The following is a 19,730-nucleotide window of genomic DNA, read 5'->3' on the forward strand; positions in this document are numbered from 1 at the left end:
TCGGGGCCGCAGCGCTGCAATAAAGGCGGAGCCGCGGGACGGGAGCGGAGCCGGTCTGTGCTGGGGTCTTCGGGGGGGGGGGGGGGGGGGGGGGCGGGGGGGGGGGGGGGGGGGAATGAGCAGTGAGGGTGTGACGTCGCTTCCCGCTGGCGGGTGACGTCAGGGATCGGGCGTCACGTCCGGGGCGGGCGGCTGCGTCCCCTCGACCTCGGCGCGGCGGCCGCCGGGAGGAGCGGAGCGATGGCGGCGGTGGCGGTGCGGAGCCTCCCCCTCCCGCTGCGGCCCTACGGCCGCCTCCTGCTGCCGCGGGCCCGGATCGCGCCCGCCCCGGTGAGACCCGGCCCCGGCCCCGGCCCCGGGCGGCCCCGCGCCCCGCCGCGCCGTGAAGGTCACCGGGCGGGGGCGGGGGGCGGCCCCGGAACCGATCGGCACCGCGGGGGACGGGGGCTGGGCCCGGCCCGGTGTCCCCGGTTCCTCCCCGGCTCTGCCCGGTGTCCCCCGGCCGCGCTCCGTGTCCCCGGTGTCCCCCATCCTGCCGGCCCCGTGTCCCTGGTGTCCCGTCCCCCCCCCCCCGGCCCTGCCCGCTGCCCCGGTTCCTCCCCGGCCCTGCCGCGTGTGTCCCAGCCGTGCCCGGGTGTCCCCCCCATCCCGCCCGGCCCCAGCCTCCCCGCTCCTCCCCCGTCCCTGCCCGGTGTCCCCGCTCCCCCCCGGCCCAGGCCGCGGGCCCCGCACACGGCTCCCCGGTGCCCCCCATCCTGCCCGTGTCCCCGCTCCCCCCCGTCCTGCCCGCTCGGCCCTGCCCGGTGCCCCCGGTCCCCCCCGGCCCTGCCCGTGTCCCCGCTCCCCCCCCCGGCCCAGGCCGCGGGCCCTGTACACGGCCCCCCCGCTCCCCCCCATCCTGCCCGCTCGGCCCGGCCCCGTGCCCCCGGTTCCTCCGCCGGCCCAGGCCGCGGGCCCCCGCACACGGCTCCCCGGTGCCCCCGGTCCCCCCCGGCCCTGACGGCTCTGCCCCCCCCCCCCCCAGGCCGCCCTCTCGTCCTTCACCGGCCGCTCCCGCGGGGGGCGGGCGGCGGCTGGCGGCGCTGGGGCTGCTGGCGGCGGGCGGGGGCGGCCTGGCCCTGGCGCTGCGCTCGGCCCTGGCCGCCGGCGAGCTGGAGCTGCACCCGCCCAGCTTCCCCTGGAGCCACGGCGGAGCGCTGGCCGCCCTCGACCACGGCAGGTACCGGCACGGGGGACGGGGCGGCGGGGAGCCGGGGCCGCCGCCTCCTCCTCCTCCTCCTCCTGCTCTTCCTCCTCTCTCTTCCTCCCAGCCTGCGGCGCGGCTTCCAGGTGTACAAGCAGGTCTGCTCCGCCTGCCACAGCATGGAGTACCTGGCCTTCCGCAACCTCATCGGCGTCACCACACCGAGGCGGAGGCCAAGGCGCTGGCCGAGGAGGTGAGTCCGGCCGGGACGGGGCAGCCGGCGCCCCGGCGCCCCGGCTCAGGGCTCCTCTCCCCGCGCAGGTGGAGGTGGTGGACGGCCCCGATGAGAACGGCGAGATGTTCACGCGCCCCGGCAAGATCTCCGACTACTTTCCCCAAGCCCTACCCCAACGCCGAGGCGGCGCGAGCCGCCAACAACGGGGCGCTGCCCCCCGACCTCAGCTACATCGTCAACGCCCGGTGAGGGGCCGCTGCCGCGCGCGGGCGGGGGGCGGTTCTGGGGGTCCCGCGCCCACGCGGGGCTCGGGGTCCCCGGCCGAGCTCCCTGCCGAGCGGAGGAGGACCCCGGCCGCGCTGCTGCGGGGGTGTCTGCTGCCCGGGGCTGATTCCCGCCCCCCCGCCGCAGGCACGGGGGGCGAGGACTACGTGTTCTCCCTCCTCACCGGCTACTGCGACCCCCCGACCGGCGTGACGGTGCGGGAGGGGCTGCACTACAACCCCTACTTCCCAGGCCAGGCCATCGGCATGGCCCCCCCCCATCTACAACGAGATCCTGGAATTCGATGACGGTAAGAGGGGGCCGGCGTGGCGCGGCGCGGCGCCGTCCGCGGGGTGCCGGTTCCTGGGGCGCTCAGCCCTCCCCCGCCCTCCCCCAGGTACCCCGGCCACCATGTCGCAGATCGCCAAGGACATCTGCACGTTCCTGCGGTGGGCGGCGGAGCCGGAGCACGACCACCGCAAACGGATGGGCTTGAAGGTGGGTCCCTGCCCCGGGGGGGCTCGGGGGTGCCCCGCCCCGGTGCCCAGACCCCCCCCGAGCCGCGCTCGGCTCCGTGCCGGGGCGGTGGCTCCGTGGGGCAAAGCTCGACTCCTTCCTCCCCCAGCTGCTGATGATCTCGGGGCTCCTGGTCCCCCTCCTCTACTACATGAAGCGCCACAAATGGTCTGTGTTGAAGAGCAGGAAAATGGTCTATCGCCCCCCCAAATAGGGGGGAAGCGGGGGGCCCCCACCCCGGCTGCACCGCCTGGGCCACGCACAAGCCCTGGGCTGCGGGGGGGGCGCAGCCGGCAGCGCGTGCCCCCGGCCCGGCTCCTTATTTAACATCGCCCTCGGCCCCCCCCCGGCGCTGCCGCTCGCCCTCCCCGGGGGGGCCGGTGCCTGCGCTGGAGGGGCTGGGGGCACGGAAATAAAATCTCTGGCGTTCAAGCGGAAAGCGTGGTGTGGTGCCTGCCCGCGCCGCCGCTCTGCCCGCGCCGGCTGTGGCCCCTCGGGCTCAGGTCGGGGGCTCGTTCAAGGGCGAGCCCCATCGCCCCGGTCTTGGGGCGGGGGGGGTGAGTTACGGCCCCAGTCCTGCGGCAGCGCTGGCAGCCAAGGCTCCGGCACGCAAACGCCTTTATTGAGACCCCCCGCGCCGCCGGGCCACGCCGTTCCCCCCGCGGGGGCTCTGCTGCTGGCAGAGGCTCCGTGGAGCCCCCCCAAACCGCCCCCCGCGTCCCGGCAGCGCCTGGGGCCTGGCCCCCGTCCGCTCCCCACCGGCTCCCGCGGCGCTTCCCCGCCCCGTGTCCGTCCTCTCCTTCGCCGGCTGCCGGACGCGGCTCTCCCCCGCCACCGCAAGCGTCTCTGGGCCCCGCTCGGGCGGCGGCGCCGGCTCTGTCCCCGGCTGGGCTGTCCCTCGGCGCGAGGAGAGCGGCTCCCCGCTCCAGCTGCCGCCGGTGGGTCCCTCGTCCCCGCAGGGCCGGGCCAGCGGGGGCTCAGTGGCAGTTTTGGCACCGGGGGTGGCACCTCTGTCCGTTGACGTTGCAGCGACATCCGCCACTGGTGTCCCCGGGGCCCTGGGGGGGAGCGGGCCAGGGGCAGGGTCAGGGTGGGAGCCCACCTCGGGGCTCCTGGGGCCAGCTCCGCCGTCACCAGAGCGTGGCCCAGGGCGCCGCGGGCTCGCCCGTCCCCCGCCCCGGCTGCGGGGACCGGGGGGCCCCTCCTGCCCCCCAGGATCGCTCACCCCGGGTCCCCAGCGCGGCCCCTTGGTCACCCAGCAGATCTCGGTCTGGCAGACGGTGCAGCGGATCCAGTCGCAGCCGTCCTTCTTCTGGACGATGATGAGGCAGGTGGGGCAGTGCATGGCCTCCCCGATCTGCACCAGGGTCTGCGGCGGGGGGAGAGGCGGCCGTGAGGGACGCGGGGACGAGCTCCGGCCCCCCACCCGCTCCGTCGGCCCCCCGGGACCCCCACCTGCAGCATGTCCTTGGTCTGCCGGGCAGCCGAGTCGTTCTGCGCCTGGACCTGGAGGTCGTCCTGGTACTGGCGGCAGTTCTTCCCTTCGTGGATGGCCTGGGGGGCGCGGAGACGGCACCGCTCAGCGCCGCCGCCGCCCGAGCCACCGCTTCGGCCCCCTCTGCGGCACCGGGGCGCGATGCCGAGGGCGGGAGCGGCGGCGGCGGGGGCTCACCTTGCAGAGCAGGCAGTTGAGGGCCTGGCAGATGGGGCAGCGAAACTCGTTCACCGAATCCTCGTAGATGCACCAGCCCCGGCAGTCGGTGGTCTTGCAGTGGAAGCTGTTCTGGCTGCGCCGCTCCGCCAGCACCAGGCTCCTCTCCAGGAACCGCCGGTACTCCTCCGGCGACACCAGCTGCGGAGACGGGCAGGGTCAGGACGCGGCCCCCCCCCAGCGCTGCCGGCACCGACCCGGCGTGCACCCACCGCCCGGATCTCCCGCTCCTGGAGGTGGCTGCCACAGGCGTAGGACTCGTCGCGGAAGGGACAGGCCACCTCCGGCTCCTCGCTGTAGTTGATCACCTGGCGCAGACACTCCCTGCGGGAACAGGCGCCGGGTCACCGCGACGGTGCGGGGGGGGGGGGGGGGGTCCCGGGGCCGCTCGCCGCGACGGCGGGGGTCTCAGGGCGGCTCTGCCGGGCGTTACCTGCAGAAGTTGTGCAGGCACTCGCGCAGCAGCACCCCCTCGCCCGGGGCGACCTGCTGGTAGCAGATGCGGCACTCCAGCACCTCCCGGTTGGGCACCAGCACCTCCTCCTCCAGCCGCAGCAGCTGCCGGAAGTTATTCAGCCGCTCGGCCTCCAGCGCCTGCCGGCAAGGAACAGCCCCGGTCAGCCCCCAGCACCGCCACCGGCCCCCCAAGCCGGGCTCGACTCCCCCGTGCAAAGGGCCCAGAACAGCGTTCGCCGCCTCCGTCCCCTCCAGCGGCCCCTGGCCTCCTGCCCCCGGCTCCTGAGCCGGAGCCGAGGGTGCCCGGCTGGAGGGGGCATCTCCGGCTCTGCCCCACGGCGAGCGCGGCTGCCACCGGGAGGGCCGGCACTGGGAGGGCCGGCACGGCCCCGCCGGCGGTGAGGAAGCGTGGGGGGGGAGGCTGGCGTGGCTCCGCGCCTCTCACGGCCCTCGTGGCCGCCACCCAAGGGACCGGGGCCACTCGTCCCAAGTCCCCCCCCCCGGCTTCGGTAGCCAGGAGGAATGGCTGCGCGCGAGGAGGCGGGTCTGGATTTGCAGGGACCCCCCCAGGGAAAGGAAAGCGGCGCAGGGGGGGCGGCGGCTGCTGGACACGCAGGTCCCGGCGCGGTCAGACCCGGCACCGAGCCGTACCCCGGCGTCTCCCCAGCCCGTCCCCGCGCCCGCGCAGCCGAGGGACGCGAGCACCGAGCCCCGGCAGCTGCCGGGGCATTTCTGGGGCACTTCAACGCACTTTAAACCCTGGGATTTCTCTGCGTGCGTCGCCGAGGCCGGCGCGCCGGGCGGCACGGCCCCGGGTGCGCGGGGCTGGGGGGCCCTGGGGAGCAGAGGCTGCCGGAGCTCCGGCCTCGCTGACGTTTGACATCACGCCGGCGCGTCGCGATCGCCGCAGTCACAGACCCCCGGGACTCAGCGTTTTGCCAGGGGGCTGCTGCATCCTCCTGCCCCATCCGCCCCACGCCCCCTTCCCCACCCCGGCGTAAAACATTTCTTCCTTAGACCCGGCCCGAATCTCCCCTCTGTCAGTTTAGACCCACGACCCCTCGTCCTGCCGCTACAGGCGCCGCTCAAAAGTCCGTCCCCGTCTTTCCGATCGGCCCCGTTAAGCCCTGGAAGGTGCCAGAAGGTCTCCCCGCAGCCGTCTCTTCTCCAGGCTGAACAGCCCCGGCTCTCCCAGCCCGTCCTCCCAGCAGAGGGGTTCCAGCCCTCCGACCGTTTCCGTGCCCCTCCTCTGGCCCCGCTCCCGCAGCTCCGTGCCTTTCCCGTGCTGGGGACCCCGGCGCTGGCCGCAGCGCTCCGGGGGGTCTCAGCGGGGCGGAGGGGCGGGATCCCCTCCCTCGACCCGCCGGCCACGCCGCTCCGGACGCGGCCCGGGAGACGCTCGGCTTTCTGGGCCGCCGGCGCACGTTGCCGGCTCGCATCCCCTTTGTCACCCGCCGGTGTCCTCGGCCCTTCTCCGCAGGGCTGCTCTCCATCCCTTCCTCCCCTCGCCTGTGCCGGGGCTGGGGCTTGCCGGACCCTGCCCGTGGCCCGGCTGAACCTCACGAGCTTCACGCAGACCCACGCCTCCACCTCGTCCACTTCACTGCGCAAACCCCCCCAAGCAGCCGGCGGCAGCTCCCCCCATGCCGCAGAGCAGCCGGCACAAGAAGAGGGCAGAGCCGCGCTGGTGGGATAAGGCTTTAATGAGGGAAGGCATCCATCCGCGGCCCCTCCGGCGGCACCGTCACCCGCCCAACGGCCGCTGCGGGGAGGCAAAGTCCAACCCAAGGAGCCACCGCGCCAAACCGAGGGCCCCGTCCTTCCCCCCGGCGCGGGGGACGCACGGCTCCCCGCTGGGACAAGCCCGGCCCTGCATGGACGAGGTCTCCAACGCAAAGTGCCACACGCCGGCACGGCCGGCAGCTCCGGAGGGACCCGTGGCACAGAATACCCTGGCCGACGGCCGCACGCTGTGCCGGGCCCGCGCTGATGCTGGCTGGGGCAGAGCTGCTCTGCCCGTGCCGGTGCCGGACCCGGCGGAGCGCAGGGCTCGCGGCAGCCAGGACGAGGGTTGTGGCACCGGGGACCCCCAAACCCACGGCCGCACCTTGGCCGACAGCCCCCCCGACCTACTCCCACGGGTGCCGCAGGGCCGGCGCCCCGGCGAGGGCTGGTGCCTGCGAGGCGAGGGGGGGCCGCAGGGCTCAGGGCTGGCCCCTGCCGCCGGTCACCCCCGGCCGGCACCCAAAATCACGGCCGCTCGCCGGGCACCCTGCCGCGATGCCACCCCTCTGCCTACAGAGCGAGGAAGAAACCCTGACCCCGAGACCCCCAGAGCACGGCCCCCTGAGCCCGAGACCCCCAGAGCGGTTCCCGGCCGAGCACCGTCAGCTCCACGCTGCCCACCCCCGGCCACGGCGGCTCTTCCCCGAAGCCCTCCCGCAGGGGACGGTAGCAGGAAGGCAGCAGCGGGGCCGGCCACGCTCACCTCGCGCCACCCCTACCCCGGAGGGGGCTCGGACCCCCCACCCCGAGCCCGAGGGGCCCCGCGGGCGCCGGGCAGAGCGGCAGCAAGGCCGAGGGCTGGCCGGCGGCAGGGGCTCCGGCCGGGCGCGGGCGGAGAGGGCTGGGCTGCCGGCGCAGGGAGGCGAAGGGAAAACTCCCAGGATGGGACGGCGAGCCAGCAAGCCGGGAGCTGCCGCGCTCACGGGGCCGGCGCTGCGATCCCGAGGGGCCCGGACCCCCGCGCTCCCCCAGCGCCGGAGCCCCCAGAGCGAGCGGCACGTCCCCCCGGCAGCTCGGGGCCGAGCCCGGGCCCCGCCGGCTCTCCTCCTGCAGAAAGTTCCCGCGTCAACTCTAGGGTCTGAGCAAGGGGGGGGCCCGGCGGCAGCCTCTGGGCGCACGCGGGGGCCGGCCTGGCGGGCACCGGGTCCTGGCCGGTGGGGCAGGACGGGGCGTCGGGGTGGGCCAGGCCCGGGGCGGCTAGCAGAATTCGGAGGACAGGTGGATGAAGTCATCCAGGGAACCCGAGCCCAGGACGCAGTGCGCAGCTGAGCCATCCTCTCTCCTTCCCTTTTCCTAGCGGGATCCCGGCACAAGAGAAAAAAGAAAGAAGAGAAGGTTTGGTCAGTGGCTGAGCCGGAGGCCCCCCCGCCCCCCGAGTCCCGCAGCGCACCCCGACCTCGGGGCCGGGGCTCCCCCCGCAGCCGTGGCCCTGGGGGCGGGGGGTCCCATCGGAGCCCCCCCCCCACGCTTCTACGCAACGGGAAACGGCTTCCAGGGAACAGGAGAAAGCGCAGCCCCGCAGCTCCTCGGCACGGGGCTGCCGACACGCCACGCTCCGCGGTTAGGCGAGAGAAGAAGGACCTGCCGGACCGGGCTGCCGCGTCCCGCCGAGCTCTGCCGGCGGGGTGACAGACCCCTGCCCCGCCACAGACCGCTGCCGGCCCCGCGCACGGCCGCGGGCGAACGAGAGCGGCCAGGTCCCCGCCGCGGCGGGGACGGCCAGAAGACGCCGCGCTCGCGATGCGGCACCTCCGCCTGTCCCCGGGCGCAGGGGCGAGGCGGCGGCCGCCCGCGGCGGGGGGGAGGAAGGGGGCTGCGACAGCCCCCCGGGCTCTCCGCCTCTCCTTCCCAGCCCGTTTCCCAGAGCGGCGCGGGATCCGCGCGCCCGCGACGCCTCCGAACCCCGCCGACGCCCGATCCTCCCCGGGTCCGTCCCGACGGGGCGCGGGACGGCGAGCCCCCTCACCTGCTGGTACTGCAGGATCCCCTCCTGCTCCTGCTGCATCCGCCACAGCTCCGTCTCGTCCGGCTTGTAGCTGCCGGGGACCACGTAGTCGTCGGGGCGGTCCGTGCTGCACATCTCGCAGCCCGGCCGCGTGGGCTTGTTGATGAAGGTGCATTTTGGACACGACCAGCCCGCCTGCGGGGACACGCCAGGGATGCAGAAACCGGGAAAAACGCTTTGGAGAGAGGGACGGGAGGGGGGATAGGACGCAGAGGGAGCGCCCGCCCTTCCCCAGCACCCCCCAGACTGGGAGACGGGGGCGACGGGGGCCGACGCCGCGGGCCACGTACCTGCACCGGCGAGGGCAGGCTCGCGGCAGCGGGCTTTGGCTGGGCACCGAAAAGGTCGCCGATCTGCAGCGTGTCCAAGTGCTGGCTGATCTCACCGATGTCCATCTTCCTGCCGGCCTCGTTCGCCCAGCCTGGAGAGCGACGCCGGGGAACAGGGACGTTACAGCCGGCCCGGGACCGGGCGGCCGGGCCCGGCCAAGAGCGTGCCGCGCTGTGCCGGGGGGAGATGCCGCTCGTGCCGGGCCGGCCCTTGGGCGGGGAGCACGGATCCCGGGGACCGTCGGCACAAGCGGGGTCGGCCCGCGGCGCTGAGCCCGCTCCCGGTCCCACGGAGCGGGGGGAGGACCGTGATACGCGACCGCGATAGCGCCCAGGGCGGACGCCGGACCTCTCCTCGCCACCCCAATTTCGGTAAAGGGAAAACGCACAGGAAGGCCACGAAGGCTCTTCCCGAGCACGCTCGGCAGCGCAGAGGGTGCAGGCAAGCGGCGGCTTCCCGAGAGGGAGGGCATCGGCTCCCAGAGCCCCGCTCCGCTCCGTCCCGGAGAAGCCGCTCAGCCTTTTCTACCGGTGCAGCAGGGCCGGAGCGACCGCCCTGCCCTCCAGCCCAGGGAGGTATCGCCCAGAGAGCCCCCGGCACCCCACGCATCCGCACCCCGATGCCAGGGTCGCCGTCCCCGACGCTACGCCCGCCCTGGCACCCTGCGCCGGAGCCAGGCAGGACCCGGGCTGCCCCCCCGACCGCGGCCGCGGGGCGGGCGGAGGCGAGCCAGACCTTTTTTGGGAGACATGTTGGGCAGGGTGTTGTATTTGCGCCTCTCCCCGGCGGCGTCGGTCGGCGAGGAGGTGGAGCTGAGCATGACCTGCGCCTGGTCCTCCTCGTAGCGCTGCTCCGTCAGCTCGGCCATCTTCGCCGAGAGCAGGTAGAGGAACGCGGTGTCGCCGTCCCTGCGGATGCCGTAGGAGGAAACGGTCCGTTCGTCCACGCACAGGCACTGCCCGATGATCCAGCGCTGAACCAAGGGGTGGAACCCGTAATCCTGGAAGACCTGGGCGGCAGGAGAAGCTCAGAGGTGAGCCCGCAGCCACGGCTCCCCCGCAGCTTCTCACCCCAGGGGCCGACGCCACGCCGGCACGCGTCGGCGAGCCAGGAGAACCGGTGAAGAGCCGGCTCCACGAAGGGAGAGGAGCGGGTGGGAAAGCCCAGCTCCCGCACCGCAGGTACAAGCGTTTAAAGAGGGGGCTGCGGGGACCCCAGGGGCTCCCGGCCGGGCCGGGGGGCTCACACCACGCGGCCCCCGGCATCAGGCCCGTGCCGCCGCGTACCTGCTGCTTGAGCGTTGCTATTGTAGTGTGAGCGCGGACCCGGATGGTGATGCTTGCAGAAGACGTCGCATCCTCCACGCCGACCTTCATGCTGCGGAAGAGGGATGGATGCCGTTAGAGGAGGGCTGCCGGCCTCGGGGGTACGGCGGTGCCCACGCCGGGGCGGTGGGGTCCCGGCACCGCCGCACTCGGCGCCGGCCGCTGCTCGGAGCCGCGGAGCCAACGCCGCGGGGGAGTCCCACGAGGTCCAACACGGGGTTTCCAACCGCCGTCCGTACGTCGCATCCCGGGAAACCGCGACGGGCACCGTGCCCGCCGAGGGCTGCAGCCGAACCGCAGGTTTAACCCCGCGGGGAACTTGTTTCCCCCCCGTTTCGTTTATCCTCTGCTCCAGCCCATTTACCCTCGCAGCCTCCACGCAGCCTGCGCAAGGACTTCCACCACGTACTTAGAGCCAGGGAGAAAAAAAAATTTCCTTTCCTTTGCTTTATATCTGGTGCTTCCGAATTTCCCGAGCCTCTTAAGTCCGTCTGTCTCCACACCGGTCCCTCGCAGACCCCCTCACCTCCCGCTGCCTCTCCTTCAGCCCGGAGTCCGAACCTTTTAAGCTTGCAAAAGGCGTTCCGTGCCTCTAAGCACGAAACCTAAGCTGGATTTCCCAAGCATTAAGACAAGAAACCGGCAGGTAGGGCTGGAACCTCCCGTTTGTTCCCTTGCCTTTTCCTAACGACTCCTGGATTGCGTGGCGAGGTTTTGGTAGCGGGGCGGCCGCAGGGGTGGCTTCCGTGAGAAAATGCCAGAAGCTTCCCCCACGTCCGACAGAGCCGGTGCCAGCCGGCTGCAAGACGGACCCGCCGCCGGCCGAGGCCGAGCCCACCGGCGACGGGGGTAGCACCTCTGGGATAACGTATTTAAGAAGAGGGGAAATTGCTGTGCAAGAGCAGCGAAGAACGCAGCCCGCGGGAAGGGCTCACGCCGGAGTTGTTCGTGGAGGGACCCCACGCTGGAGCGGGGAAGAGCGTGCGGAGGACGGAGCGGCAGAGACGACGTGCGACGGACTGACCGCAACCCCCGTCCCCCTGCGCCGCTGCGGGGAGGAGGCGGAGAAATCGGGAGTGAAGTTGAGCCCGGGAAGAAGCAAGGGGTGGGGGGAAAGGGCGTTAAGATTTGGGTTTATTTCTCATTATCCTACTCTGATTTGACTGGTAATAAATCGGTAATTTCCCCCGAGTCGAGTCTGTTTTGCCCGTGACGGTAAAATTGCTGGATGATCTCCCCCTGTCCTTATCTCGACCCACGAGCCTTGCGTTGTATTTCCTCTCCCCCGTCCAGCCGAGGAGGGCAGCGACAGAGCGGCTGGGTGGGCACCGGCACCCAGCCAAGGCCAACCGGCCACAACTCCGAACACCGCTGGCCCTGCCTGGGCCGCCCGCCGTCTTCCCAGGTCTGCCGCGTCGCAGCCTGCTGTTGCGTGCCCACCGGCCTCTTCCCCGCTCGCCCCCCCTTCGCGTTTATCGGCGTCGCGTTGAAGCGCTCGGAGCCACAAGACCCGTCTGGGCGCCCAGGCCTCGCGGCTCGTCGCCCTTTCCAGGTCGTTTGCGCGTCCCTGGAGCGGCCCCGTCCCCGCAGACGCCTCCGCTCTCCGCCGTGACGCGCAGGTCTCTCTTCCAACCCTGTGCCTCCCACCTTCCGGTTCCTTTTCTTGAAGGCTTTTAAGCAAGCTTGTGGGAAGCGTTTTGGCATTCCCGGCACGGCGCGCCGGCCAGGCTGCCCTGCCCTTCGGCTCACCGACCCCCTCCAGGGCACCCGGCGTTGTGAGACGCAGCTCTTCCCGATCGCCGACGTTTACCCACAGATCTCCTCAGTCTAGTCCTGCCTACCGCCGTCTCGGTACGAAATTGGTGTCTGAATCTTCCCGGAGGCCTTTTACAAACCTGCGCCGCACGCGGCAGCGCTGGTTGGAGCAGGGTCCCCAGGCAGACGGGAGCAGGGACCGAGGGAGGCTGTCGGAGGGGCGTCCCCAGGTCCCCCAGACAGGGGGGCAAAGCTGTCCCAGCAGCCGGTGACGGTCCCTTCGCACGGCGGAGGGGCACGGCGGTGTTCGAGCAGAGCCTGAAGGCCCCGCAGGATCAGGTCCCTGATCGGGTGCCAGACAGGCTCACCCTCTGCATTCCTGGCTTTGCTGGTAGCACCCAATACCCTGCCCCTGCATCCCCCCGCTCCTTCCCCCCGGGAGCTAGGGAAGAAGTACAAGTCCCAAGACATCACGTTCCTCCAGGAAAGCCGTGGCTTCCCCAGCACCGGCCGCCCCTTCCCCTCTCCTGCCGCGACCGATCCCAACCGACAGCAGAGGAATTCACGGAGCAGCTCTGCTCCAGGGGCTGCTCTGGCTCTGCCGGCCCCCGACAGGCACGCAAGGGTCCCGGACCGTCGCCGCGAGAGGCAAAACCACATAAAAAAAGACAGACCCAAGGGCAACACAGCCCAGGGACACGGGGGTCCAGCAGAAGGGCAGAGCCGCAGGGGAGGAGGTGCTGGCTGGGCAGGCAGGGCGTCCCCGGGCTCACGGCACAGCGGGCAGCTGCCTGCAGAGGAGCGCAGAGCCCCGGCACGGGGCCCACGGCTCCATCCGGGGCAGGTCGTGCTCCCGTAGCCCCGGGCAGGGATGCAGAGGAAGAGGAGATGCGCTCACGTCGGCTCCAAGGACGCGACGGTCAGAGGCGCTCACCTGATATCGTCCGTGGGGTAGTTGGACTCCTTCCAGAGGATACTGAGCGTGGCTTGCTGGCGAGCCAGGGCCACGGCACACTGCGAGGCCACCTCCTCGTCTCCGTACTCGATCGCCTGGGCGAGGTGCAGCGCCAGGTCCTCTGCGGCGGGGCGGAGAGGGAGAACGTAAAGCGGGAGCTGGTCTGTGACCACCCTCCCCGCGGCACAGCACAGTCACTGCCGGCACCGGCAAAGCCAGCACCCGGAGGGGCCCGACTCTGCGTGCGCCACGGCCTCACATCTAGAAACAGCAATTCTGGTTTAGATCAGCGGCCTGGGCCAACGCCGAATATGAGCCAGCAGTGTGCCCTGGTGGCCAAGAAGGCCAACGGCATCCTGGCTTGTATCAGCACTAGCGTGGCCAGCAGGACTGGGGCAGTGATCGTGCCCTGCACTCGGCACTGGTGAGGCCGCACCTCGAATGCTGTGTTCAGTGTTGGGCCCCTCACTCCCAGAGAGACATGGAGGGGCTGGAGCGTGTCTAGAGAAGGGCAACGGGGCTGGGGAAGGGTCTGGAGCACAAGGCTGATGGGGAGCGGCTGAGGGACCTGGGGTTGTTCAGCCTGGAGAGGAGGAGGCTGAGGGGAGACCTCATCGCTCTCTACAACTGCCTGAAAGGAGGGGGTAGAGAGGTGGGGTCGGGCTCTTCTCCCAGGTCACAAGTGATGGGACGAGAGGAAACGGCCTCAAGTTGCGCCAGGGGAGGTTTAGACTGGATATTGGGAACAATTTCTTCCCCGAAAGGGTTGTCCAGCACTGGCACAGGCTGCCCGGGGAAGTGGGGGAGTCCCCATCCCTGGGGGTATTTAAAAGCCGTGTGGACGTGGTGCTCGGGGACGTGGTGTCGCGGTGGCCTTGGCCGTGCTGGGTTAACGCTCGGACTCGACGATCTTAGAGGTCTTTTCCAACCTAAACGATTCGATGATTCTATGATAAAAGAGCTTCTTGTCAGCCACGGGCGGGGGAGCAGCTGGACCTGGGTCTGAGCCTGTCTCCCATGGCGGGCTGGTAACCCCTGATGTACGAAAAGAGCCGAGAAGCCTTCCCCCTCAAATACCTTTCTCGGAAAGCTCCAAGGCCAGAGCTGCCTCCGCGTCCTGATCTGCAGAGATGCCCCCGGCAGCCGCGGGCAGGGAGGCGGCCTGGGACGCCAGCGTGCTGTCCGAGGCTGCGGGAAAGCAGGAATACGTCAGGGCAGGGCAGTGCCGCCCCCCGAGCAGCGACCGTCACCGACCGTCCTCCCCGCGGAGCTCCGCGCTCGCACCACGGGGAGAAGGCACGTGGGGAAGCCCCGGGCTACGCAAGGTCGCTCGAGGCGAAGGTAACGGCAACCCTAATCCACGTCCCGTGGGCTGACGCAGCTCGGAGAGCAGCCCCAGCCCGCCGTCCCCGCAAAGCCTTTGGCCGCTGCTCCCCTGAACTCCCGGGGCAAAGGCAGCAGGGACGCAGCGCGCTCCTCCGGCTCCTCAGACCCTCCCGCTGCCGCTTCTCTCCCTTCAAGCGAGCAGCCCCCTCCCCGCACGTGGGGCTGGGACAGTCACCCCTGTTCCCACGTCGCTGCCCGCGCCACCTCCCGTCTGCCGGGGTCTCCTCCGCCCCCTCGGATGCTCCAACGTACGCAGGAACCCTCCGATCGTCCCTCCCCGGGCGCGCAGGAGTTAACGCCCCGGAGAAGGAACGGGCCGAGGTGCTGCCCCAGCATTTGGGGAGCCAGAAGCAGCTGGTATCGCACACCCGAATTGTTTTGCGGCAGGACCAGCCCCAGCCTTGTCTCCCAGCTGGGTACTTCAGCTGCCGGGGCGGGGGAAAGCCTGGCAGCCCCCCTGGGCAGCAGGCAGACGTCCCGGGTCCCTGCCAGCCCCCGGGTCCCTGCCAGCCCCCGGGTCCCTGCCGCCTGCCCGCACTGACCTTTCTGCACCTCCCGCAGGGAGCTGCTCACGATCGTCCACCACTTCTGCGCCTCCCGCTCCTCCTCGAAGTTAAACACCATGGGCTCGTCCGAGGAGCCGAGGACCGTCAGCTCGTGGCACGCGGGGCTCCGCACCTTGTACGAGACGTCCTTGAGGTCGTAGTCGGCGACGTTCTGGGGGAAGCAGAAGGACGAGGGGGTCACGCCGTGACGGAGCCAGGCAGAGGATGCACCGCAGGCAGGCGCGGCGTCCGGGCCAGGACCTGGGGACACGGGCTGTCCCTCTCCTTGCCTCCAGCACGGTCTCTCACGAGATAAGCGTGGACAGAAACGCGCACCAAGCCAAGCGCAACCCTCCATCCCCGGGCGCCGAGCCACAAACCCAGCCCGAAACGCCGACCCTCCGTGCCCAGGGCTGCCTCCGAGCCCCACCGCAGCTCGGCAGCCGCCCCGCTGCCGGCAGTCTCGCGTCCTCCGCCCCGGCCAGAGGCCACCGCAGAAGACCGAGGGCTGTGACCGGCTCGGTGCCTGCCGGGCGATCCCCGGCCACGCTGCGCTGGCGCAGCCGTCTCCACCGAGCGCGCACACGACTAAACACACCGCTTCTCCCGTGTTTGCCTCTTCCCCTCTCTCAAAAGCAAAGCGCCGCAGGCGTCTAAGACAGCTTGGGCTCCGTGCCACCAGCTCTCGGGGGAAGCCCGTTCCTTCCCCCTTTTACAGGCCTTGGAAAAACCCTTCCCCGCAGCACCTCGGGGCTCAGCTTTCCCCCCCGCAGACAGGCTCTGGACCAGGGTTCAGCCTCCGCAGGGGCACCCCGGCCCCGCTCCCCCCCGCCCAACACCGGTCTCAGCTTCACGCCGGAGCTTTTCAATTCCACTTCTGGTAAAATGGCAGCTCGGGAGGAGCCGGGGCGCAGGGAAGGGCCCTGCGCAGCCACCTGCCACCGCGCCCCAGCCGGCAGCGAGCAGGAAGCAGGCAAGGGCTGCCTGCGCCACACCGAGCCGGACGGGGACGGGGTGGGGAGGCTGGAAGGAAGTTCAAGAGAAACCGCTGGTTTCCTCGCCCTTCGTCCCACTTTAATGTCTTGCCAAGTCCCCCCGGAACGTCGTCCCCTGTCCCAACACCTGGATTAGAGCAACGGGGTGGGGGAAAAGAGAAAAGCTGATGAAAAGCCGCCCGCCCCCGCCGGCAGCTTTCCCTTCGACTTGTCAGCCCGGAGGTAAAACTGACCCCGGAGCAGCTCCCGGGGTCCTCCGCAGCCACGTCCCGGGGACGCACCTTTGCCAGGGCCACCTCCGAGTCAGAAAGGGCCGTCCCTGACACACGGCCACGTCCGCCGCGGCCCCGCACCCCTGCCCGCTGCCTCCGGCTCCAATCCGCCGGGAAAACATCCAGGAAAACACATTTCTGATTCACCGGGTGCCCGGAGCTGCCAGCTCCCGCTCTTGTGCCAAGGGGCACCCAGGGGAGCAGCCGCTGTCCCGGGGGACGGCAGGGAAGGCAGGGGAGGCGGACGGAGCGGGGAGGCGGACGGAGCGGGGAGGCGGGCTGCACGGGCTGCGGAGCCGCTGCTGACGGGTACCTGCAGCCAAACAGACACCTCCAGCTCATCCTCCACCTTCACCGGGTCTGGGAGCCGTGAGCGAGCAGCCCGGGGCTCGGACGGGAGGTTTCGGCTGTTTAACCTCTCCTGAGGAGGAGGAACCTCTCGTCCCCAGCCTCTGTATCTGCGCCAGAGGAGAGGACACCGGACCCACAGCTTCGTCCCCCTCCTTCTCCGCCCCGGCTCACAGCCCTTCGAGGGCTGGGCAGCTCGCCGGAGCCGGCGGAGGCTCCCCCGGCCGTCCCGAGAGCCGATCCCCTTCCCGCAGGCACGGCCCGGGCTCCTTCCCGGCGGGAGCCGCCTGCCAGCCGGGTCCCGGGCGGGGATCCCGCACCGGAGGCCTCCGGTTACACCGGGCCAGGGCAGGCGGACGGCAGCGCACCGTGGGATTTACGCTGCCGCCGCAAGCGGAGGCCGAGGGGACTTTACGCCAGCAGCCGGCCCGCCCTGAAGTCAGCTGCCGGGCAGAGCAGCTGGCCCGGCACCATTTGCCATCCAGGGCCGGCCCTGCGCCCGAGCCAGGACGGAATCCAGCCCGGGCGAGGCCGGGGCGGACGGCACGCGTCTCCCAAGGGCAGACGGGCTCAACGCCGCGCTCCGGCGGGGAGGACGGCTCAGCCGCCGAGCGTTACTGCTCCCTGCGGCGCTTCGACCTTGAGAGGAGAGGGGGGGATCGGGTCCAGACTCCGCGGAGCCTCACCGGGGACTGCGATTCCCTTTCGCCCATCGCTCGCCTCCCGGGCTGAGCCGCAACCTCGTGTGCAACCTCACGCTGCTCTGGCAGGCGCGTGCCGCGGCCCCGCCGTGCTCCGGTAGAAACCGAAACCCAAGGTTCGAGCTAACCACAGGAGCGCCTGCGGCGTCGGCCGAGCAGCCGGCGCACCTTAGGGCGGCAGGAACCGTAACTGGATGGGGAGCGTGAGCCGGGGCCCACGCCACCTCCCCAGCAGCACCGGCAGCCTCCCCGGCAGCACCGCCGCCGCTTCCCCGCTCGGGTTTTACACGTCACTTCGAGGGCTCGAGCTGCACAAAGCGCAGCGCTGTGCCCGGTCGCCGTCCTGCCCTGCCAAAGAAACCGCAGCCTTCGCGAAGAAGAGCACCGACGGCCATCCTCGAACCCTGCGGGGCTGGAGGGGGAGCTGAGGGCTGGCTCCGAGGGCAGCACAGGGGAACGGCAGCTCCCCGCTCCACCGCCCAGCCCCGCGGTGGTTGTCAGAGCCAACGGCACCGTCTCCTCCACCCCCTCTTCCCCAGCACCTCCCCGGTGCTGGGAGCGGTGACTCGGAAGGGGAAGATTTCCAGCACGGCACAAAGCAGAACCCGGCGCGGGGACAGAGAGAAAAGTCACCACGAGAGCAGGGCAGCAGGCGCCGGGGGCTCAGTGGTGCGGCTCAGCCTCGGCGCGTCAGGCGGCAGGAAAGGTCTTGGCCCACGTGCAGCCGCGCCCGGGGCCGAGGAAATTGAGGGAAAATCAGCCAGGAGCGGGTCTGCTCCTGAAACGGGGACCTGGGCAGGCTGGAGGCGTGGGTCTGTGTGAAGCTCGTGAGGTTCAACCGGGCCACGGGCAGGGTCCGGCAAGCCCCAGCCCCGGCACAGGCGGGGGGAGGAAGGGATGGAGAGCAGCCCTGCGGAGAAGGGCCAGGGACACCGGCGGGTGACAAAGGGGACGCGAGCCGGCAACGTGCGCCGGCGACCCAGAAAGCCGAGCGTCTCCCGGGCCGCGTCCGGAGCGGCGTGGCCGGCAGGTCAAGGGAGGGGATCCCGCCCCTCCGCCCCGCTGAGACCCCCCGGAGCGCTGCGGCCAGCGCCGGGGTCCCCAGCACGGGAAAGGCACGGAGCTGCGGGAGCGGGGCCAGAGGAGGGGCACGGAAACGGTCGGAGGGCTGGAACCCCTCTGCTGGGAGGACGGGCTGGGAGAGCCGGGGCTGTTCAGCCTGGAGAAGAGACGGCTGCGGGGAGACCTTCTGGCACCTTCCAGGGCTTAACGGGGCCCATCGGAAAGACGGGGACGGACTTTTGAGCGGCGCCTGTAGCGGCAGGACGAGGGGTCGTGGGTCTAAACTGACAGAGGGGAGATTCGGGCCGGGTCTAAGGAAGAAATGTTTTACGCCGGGGTGGTGAAACCCCGGCCCAGGTTGCCCAGAGAGGTGGCCGATGCCCCATCCCTGCAACACTCAAGGTCAGGTTGGACGGGGCTCGGGGCAACCTGCTGGAGGTGAAGATGTCCCTGCTCGTGGCAGGGGTTGGACTGGATGGCCTGGAAAGGTCCCTTCCACCCAAACCATCCCGTGATCCCACGACACAGCACTGGTGCTGCAGCTGGACCACGTCCGGGGAGGGCAGGGCAGCGGGGGGCACGGTGCAAACGCCCCACGGCGAAGCTTCGGAGCTCGCCCCACAGCTCCCACGAACGAAGAGCGACGACCCCCACCTTCCCCCGCCCCGCCCGGCCCCTGTGACGCCCATCTTTCCCCCTGAGCTGCAGCGCCCAGCGAAGCACGCGGCCAGTCCACCCGACGAGACGGAGGATGGGGAAGAACCAGACCGGTGCCAAAAGCCGACAGTCGCTCGGCACGCGCTGCCCGCGGGGAAAGCGGGCGGCACAGCCGTGCCCGGCCCCGCAACCGCACCGGCGCAGGCAGGGGCAGGCAGGAGGGGGGTGCCCCAGCAGCTCGGGGCCTCCTCGAAGCCCCCCCAGCGCGGGGTCTGCGAGGGAACGCCGCGCAGCCGCCCCCTTCCACCGCCCTCCCCGCTTCCCCCTCCCCGGCGGAGCTGCCCGCGGGTCCGGTGGGATTTGGGGTGCCCGGGTCGGAGGCAGACGCTGCCCCACGGCCTCGCCACGGGCACGGGGGGGCTGGTGGCTGATGGCAGCGCAGGCAGACCCCCACCGCCGCAGGCAAGGGGCAGGCAGGGGACAGGCAGCCCTCCCCCCCCACCCCCCCGCAGGCAGGGGACAGGCAGCCCCCCCCCACCCCCCCGCAGGCAGGGGACAGGCAGCCCCCCCCCCCCCCCCCCCCGCAGACGCCTACAGAGAGCCGGGGGGCCCAGCCCCAGGGACCCCCCCCGGAAACCCTCTTCTCCGGGCGGCGGGACCGAGCCCCCAGGCCCGGCAGCGCTGCCCGGGGAGGAGGGACCCGGCCATCCCCGCACCGGAGGGCTCCCCCCACCCCCGACAGCGAACCGGGCAGGCACCGGGGACCGCTGCCTCCGACCCTGCCCCCCAATCCCCGGGGCCCCCCCCGTCTCACCGCGCCGCCGGCCGCCTCCGGGTGCCGCAGGCCGAGGCGGAAGCGGCGCTGCCCGCCGGCCGCCGGTTCGACGCTGAGCTGCAGGCGGAGCGCGGCGGCGGCGGGCAGCGGCGGGAAGCGGGAGGGCCGCGCCAGCCCCGCCCGCACCGCCATCAGCACGGTGGGCGGCGGCGGCGGCGCCGGGGCCGCGGCCGGGGCCGGGGCGGGGGCACCGGGCAGCGCCATCGCCGCCGCCTCCGCCGGCACTTCCGCCCGCCGCGCGGCCCGGTGGGAAACGCGTCCCCGCGCCCGAGCGTTCCGGTACCGGACGGTCCGCCCCTCGCCCCGCCCCCGCGGGCGCAGCGCCCCGCCGAGCCGGGTGGGGGCGCCGCGCACCCCCTGCTTGATTGACAGCCGCTCCCCCCGTCTTTGTCCCCGGCAGCCAATCAGA

At 71.9% G+C, this 19,730-nt stretch overlaps 2 protein-coding genes across 2 annotated transcripts; one reads left to right on the plus strand and one right to left on the minus strand.

Annotated features, from left to right (window-relative positions):
* The first annotated feature begins 115 nt into the window (after positions 1 to 115).
* On the plus strand, positions 116 to 1,710 carry CYC1 (cytochrome c1). The gene is given in 8 exon segments (XM_075490272.1): positions 116 to 122; positions 164 to 330; positions 1,025 to 1,069; positions 1,071 to 1,219; positions 1,311 to 1,396; positions 1,399 to 1,436; positions 1,505 to 1,573; positions 1,575 to 1,710. Coding segments are annotated over 8 exon segments (654 nt in total). The 3' UTR covers positions 1,668 to 1,710.
* A 1,411-nt stretch (positions 1,711 to 3,121) lies between these two features.
* SHARPIN (SHANK associated RH domain interactor) lies at positions 3,122 to 19,648 on the minus strand. Its single transcript, XM_075490354.1, has 14 exons — positions 19,301 to 19,648; positions 14,449 to 14,623; positions 13,598 to 13,708; positions 12,500 to 12,641; positions 9,772 to 9,862; positions 9,221 to 9,494; positions 8,446 to 8,576; positions 8,117 to 8,290; positions 4,343 to 4,503; positions 4,122 to 4,233; positions 3,871 to 4,050; positions 3,654 to 3,752; positions 3,424 to 3,567; positions 3,122 to 3,256 (listed from the first exon to the last, which is right to left on the minus strand). The coding sequence occupies exons 1-14, from the start codon at positions 19,523 to 19,525 to the stop codon at positions 3,176 to 3,178; spliced, it is 2,100 nt and encodes a 699-aa protein (XP_075346469.1). The 5' UTR covers positions 19,526 to 19,648; the 3' UTR covers positions 3,122 to 3,175.
* Between the last annotated feature and the right edge of the window lie 82 nt (positions 19,649 to 19,730).

The sequence above is a fragment of the Mycteria americana genome, unplaced genomic scaffold (assembly GCF_035582795.1).
Source record: "Mycteria americana isolate JAX WOST 10 ecotype Jacksonville Zoo and Gardens unplaced genomic scaffold, USCA_MyAme_1.0 Scaffold_53, whole genome shotgun sequence".
Lineage (NCBI taxonomy): Eukaryota > Metazoa > Chordata > Aves > Ciconiiformes > Ciconiidae > Mycteria > Mycteria americana.

Excerpts from the sequence above, each read along its gene's own strand:
- SHARPIN (XM_075490354.1), bottom strand. The coding sequence starts at position 19,525 with ATGGCGCTGCCCGGTGCCCCCGCCCCGGCCCCGGCCGCGGCCCCGGCG. Across the intron at positions 9,495-9,771 it reads TAGCAACGCTCAAGCAGCAG|GTCTTCCAGGATTACGGGTT; the intron begins GTACGCGGCGGC and ends CCTGCCGCCCAG. Across the intron at positions 3,257-3,423 it reads GGCCGCGCTGGGGACCCGGG|GGCCCCGGGGACACCAGTGG; the intron begins GTGAGCGATCCT and ends GCTCCCCCCCAG.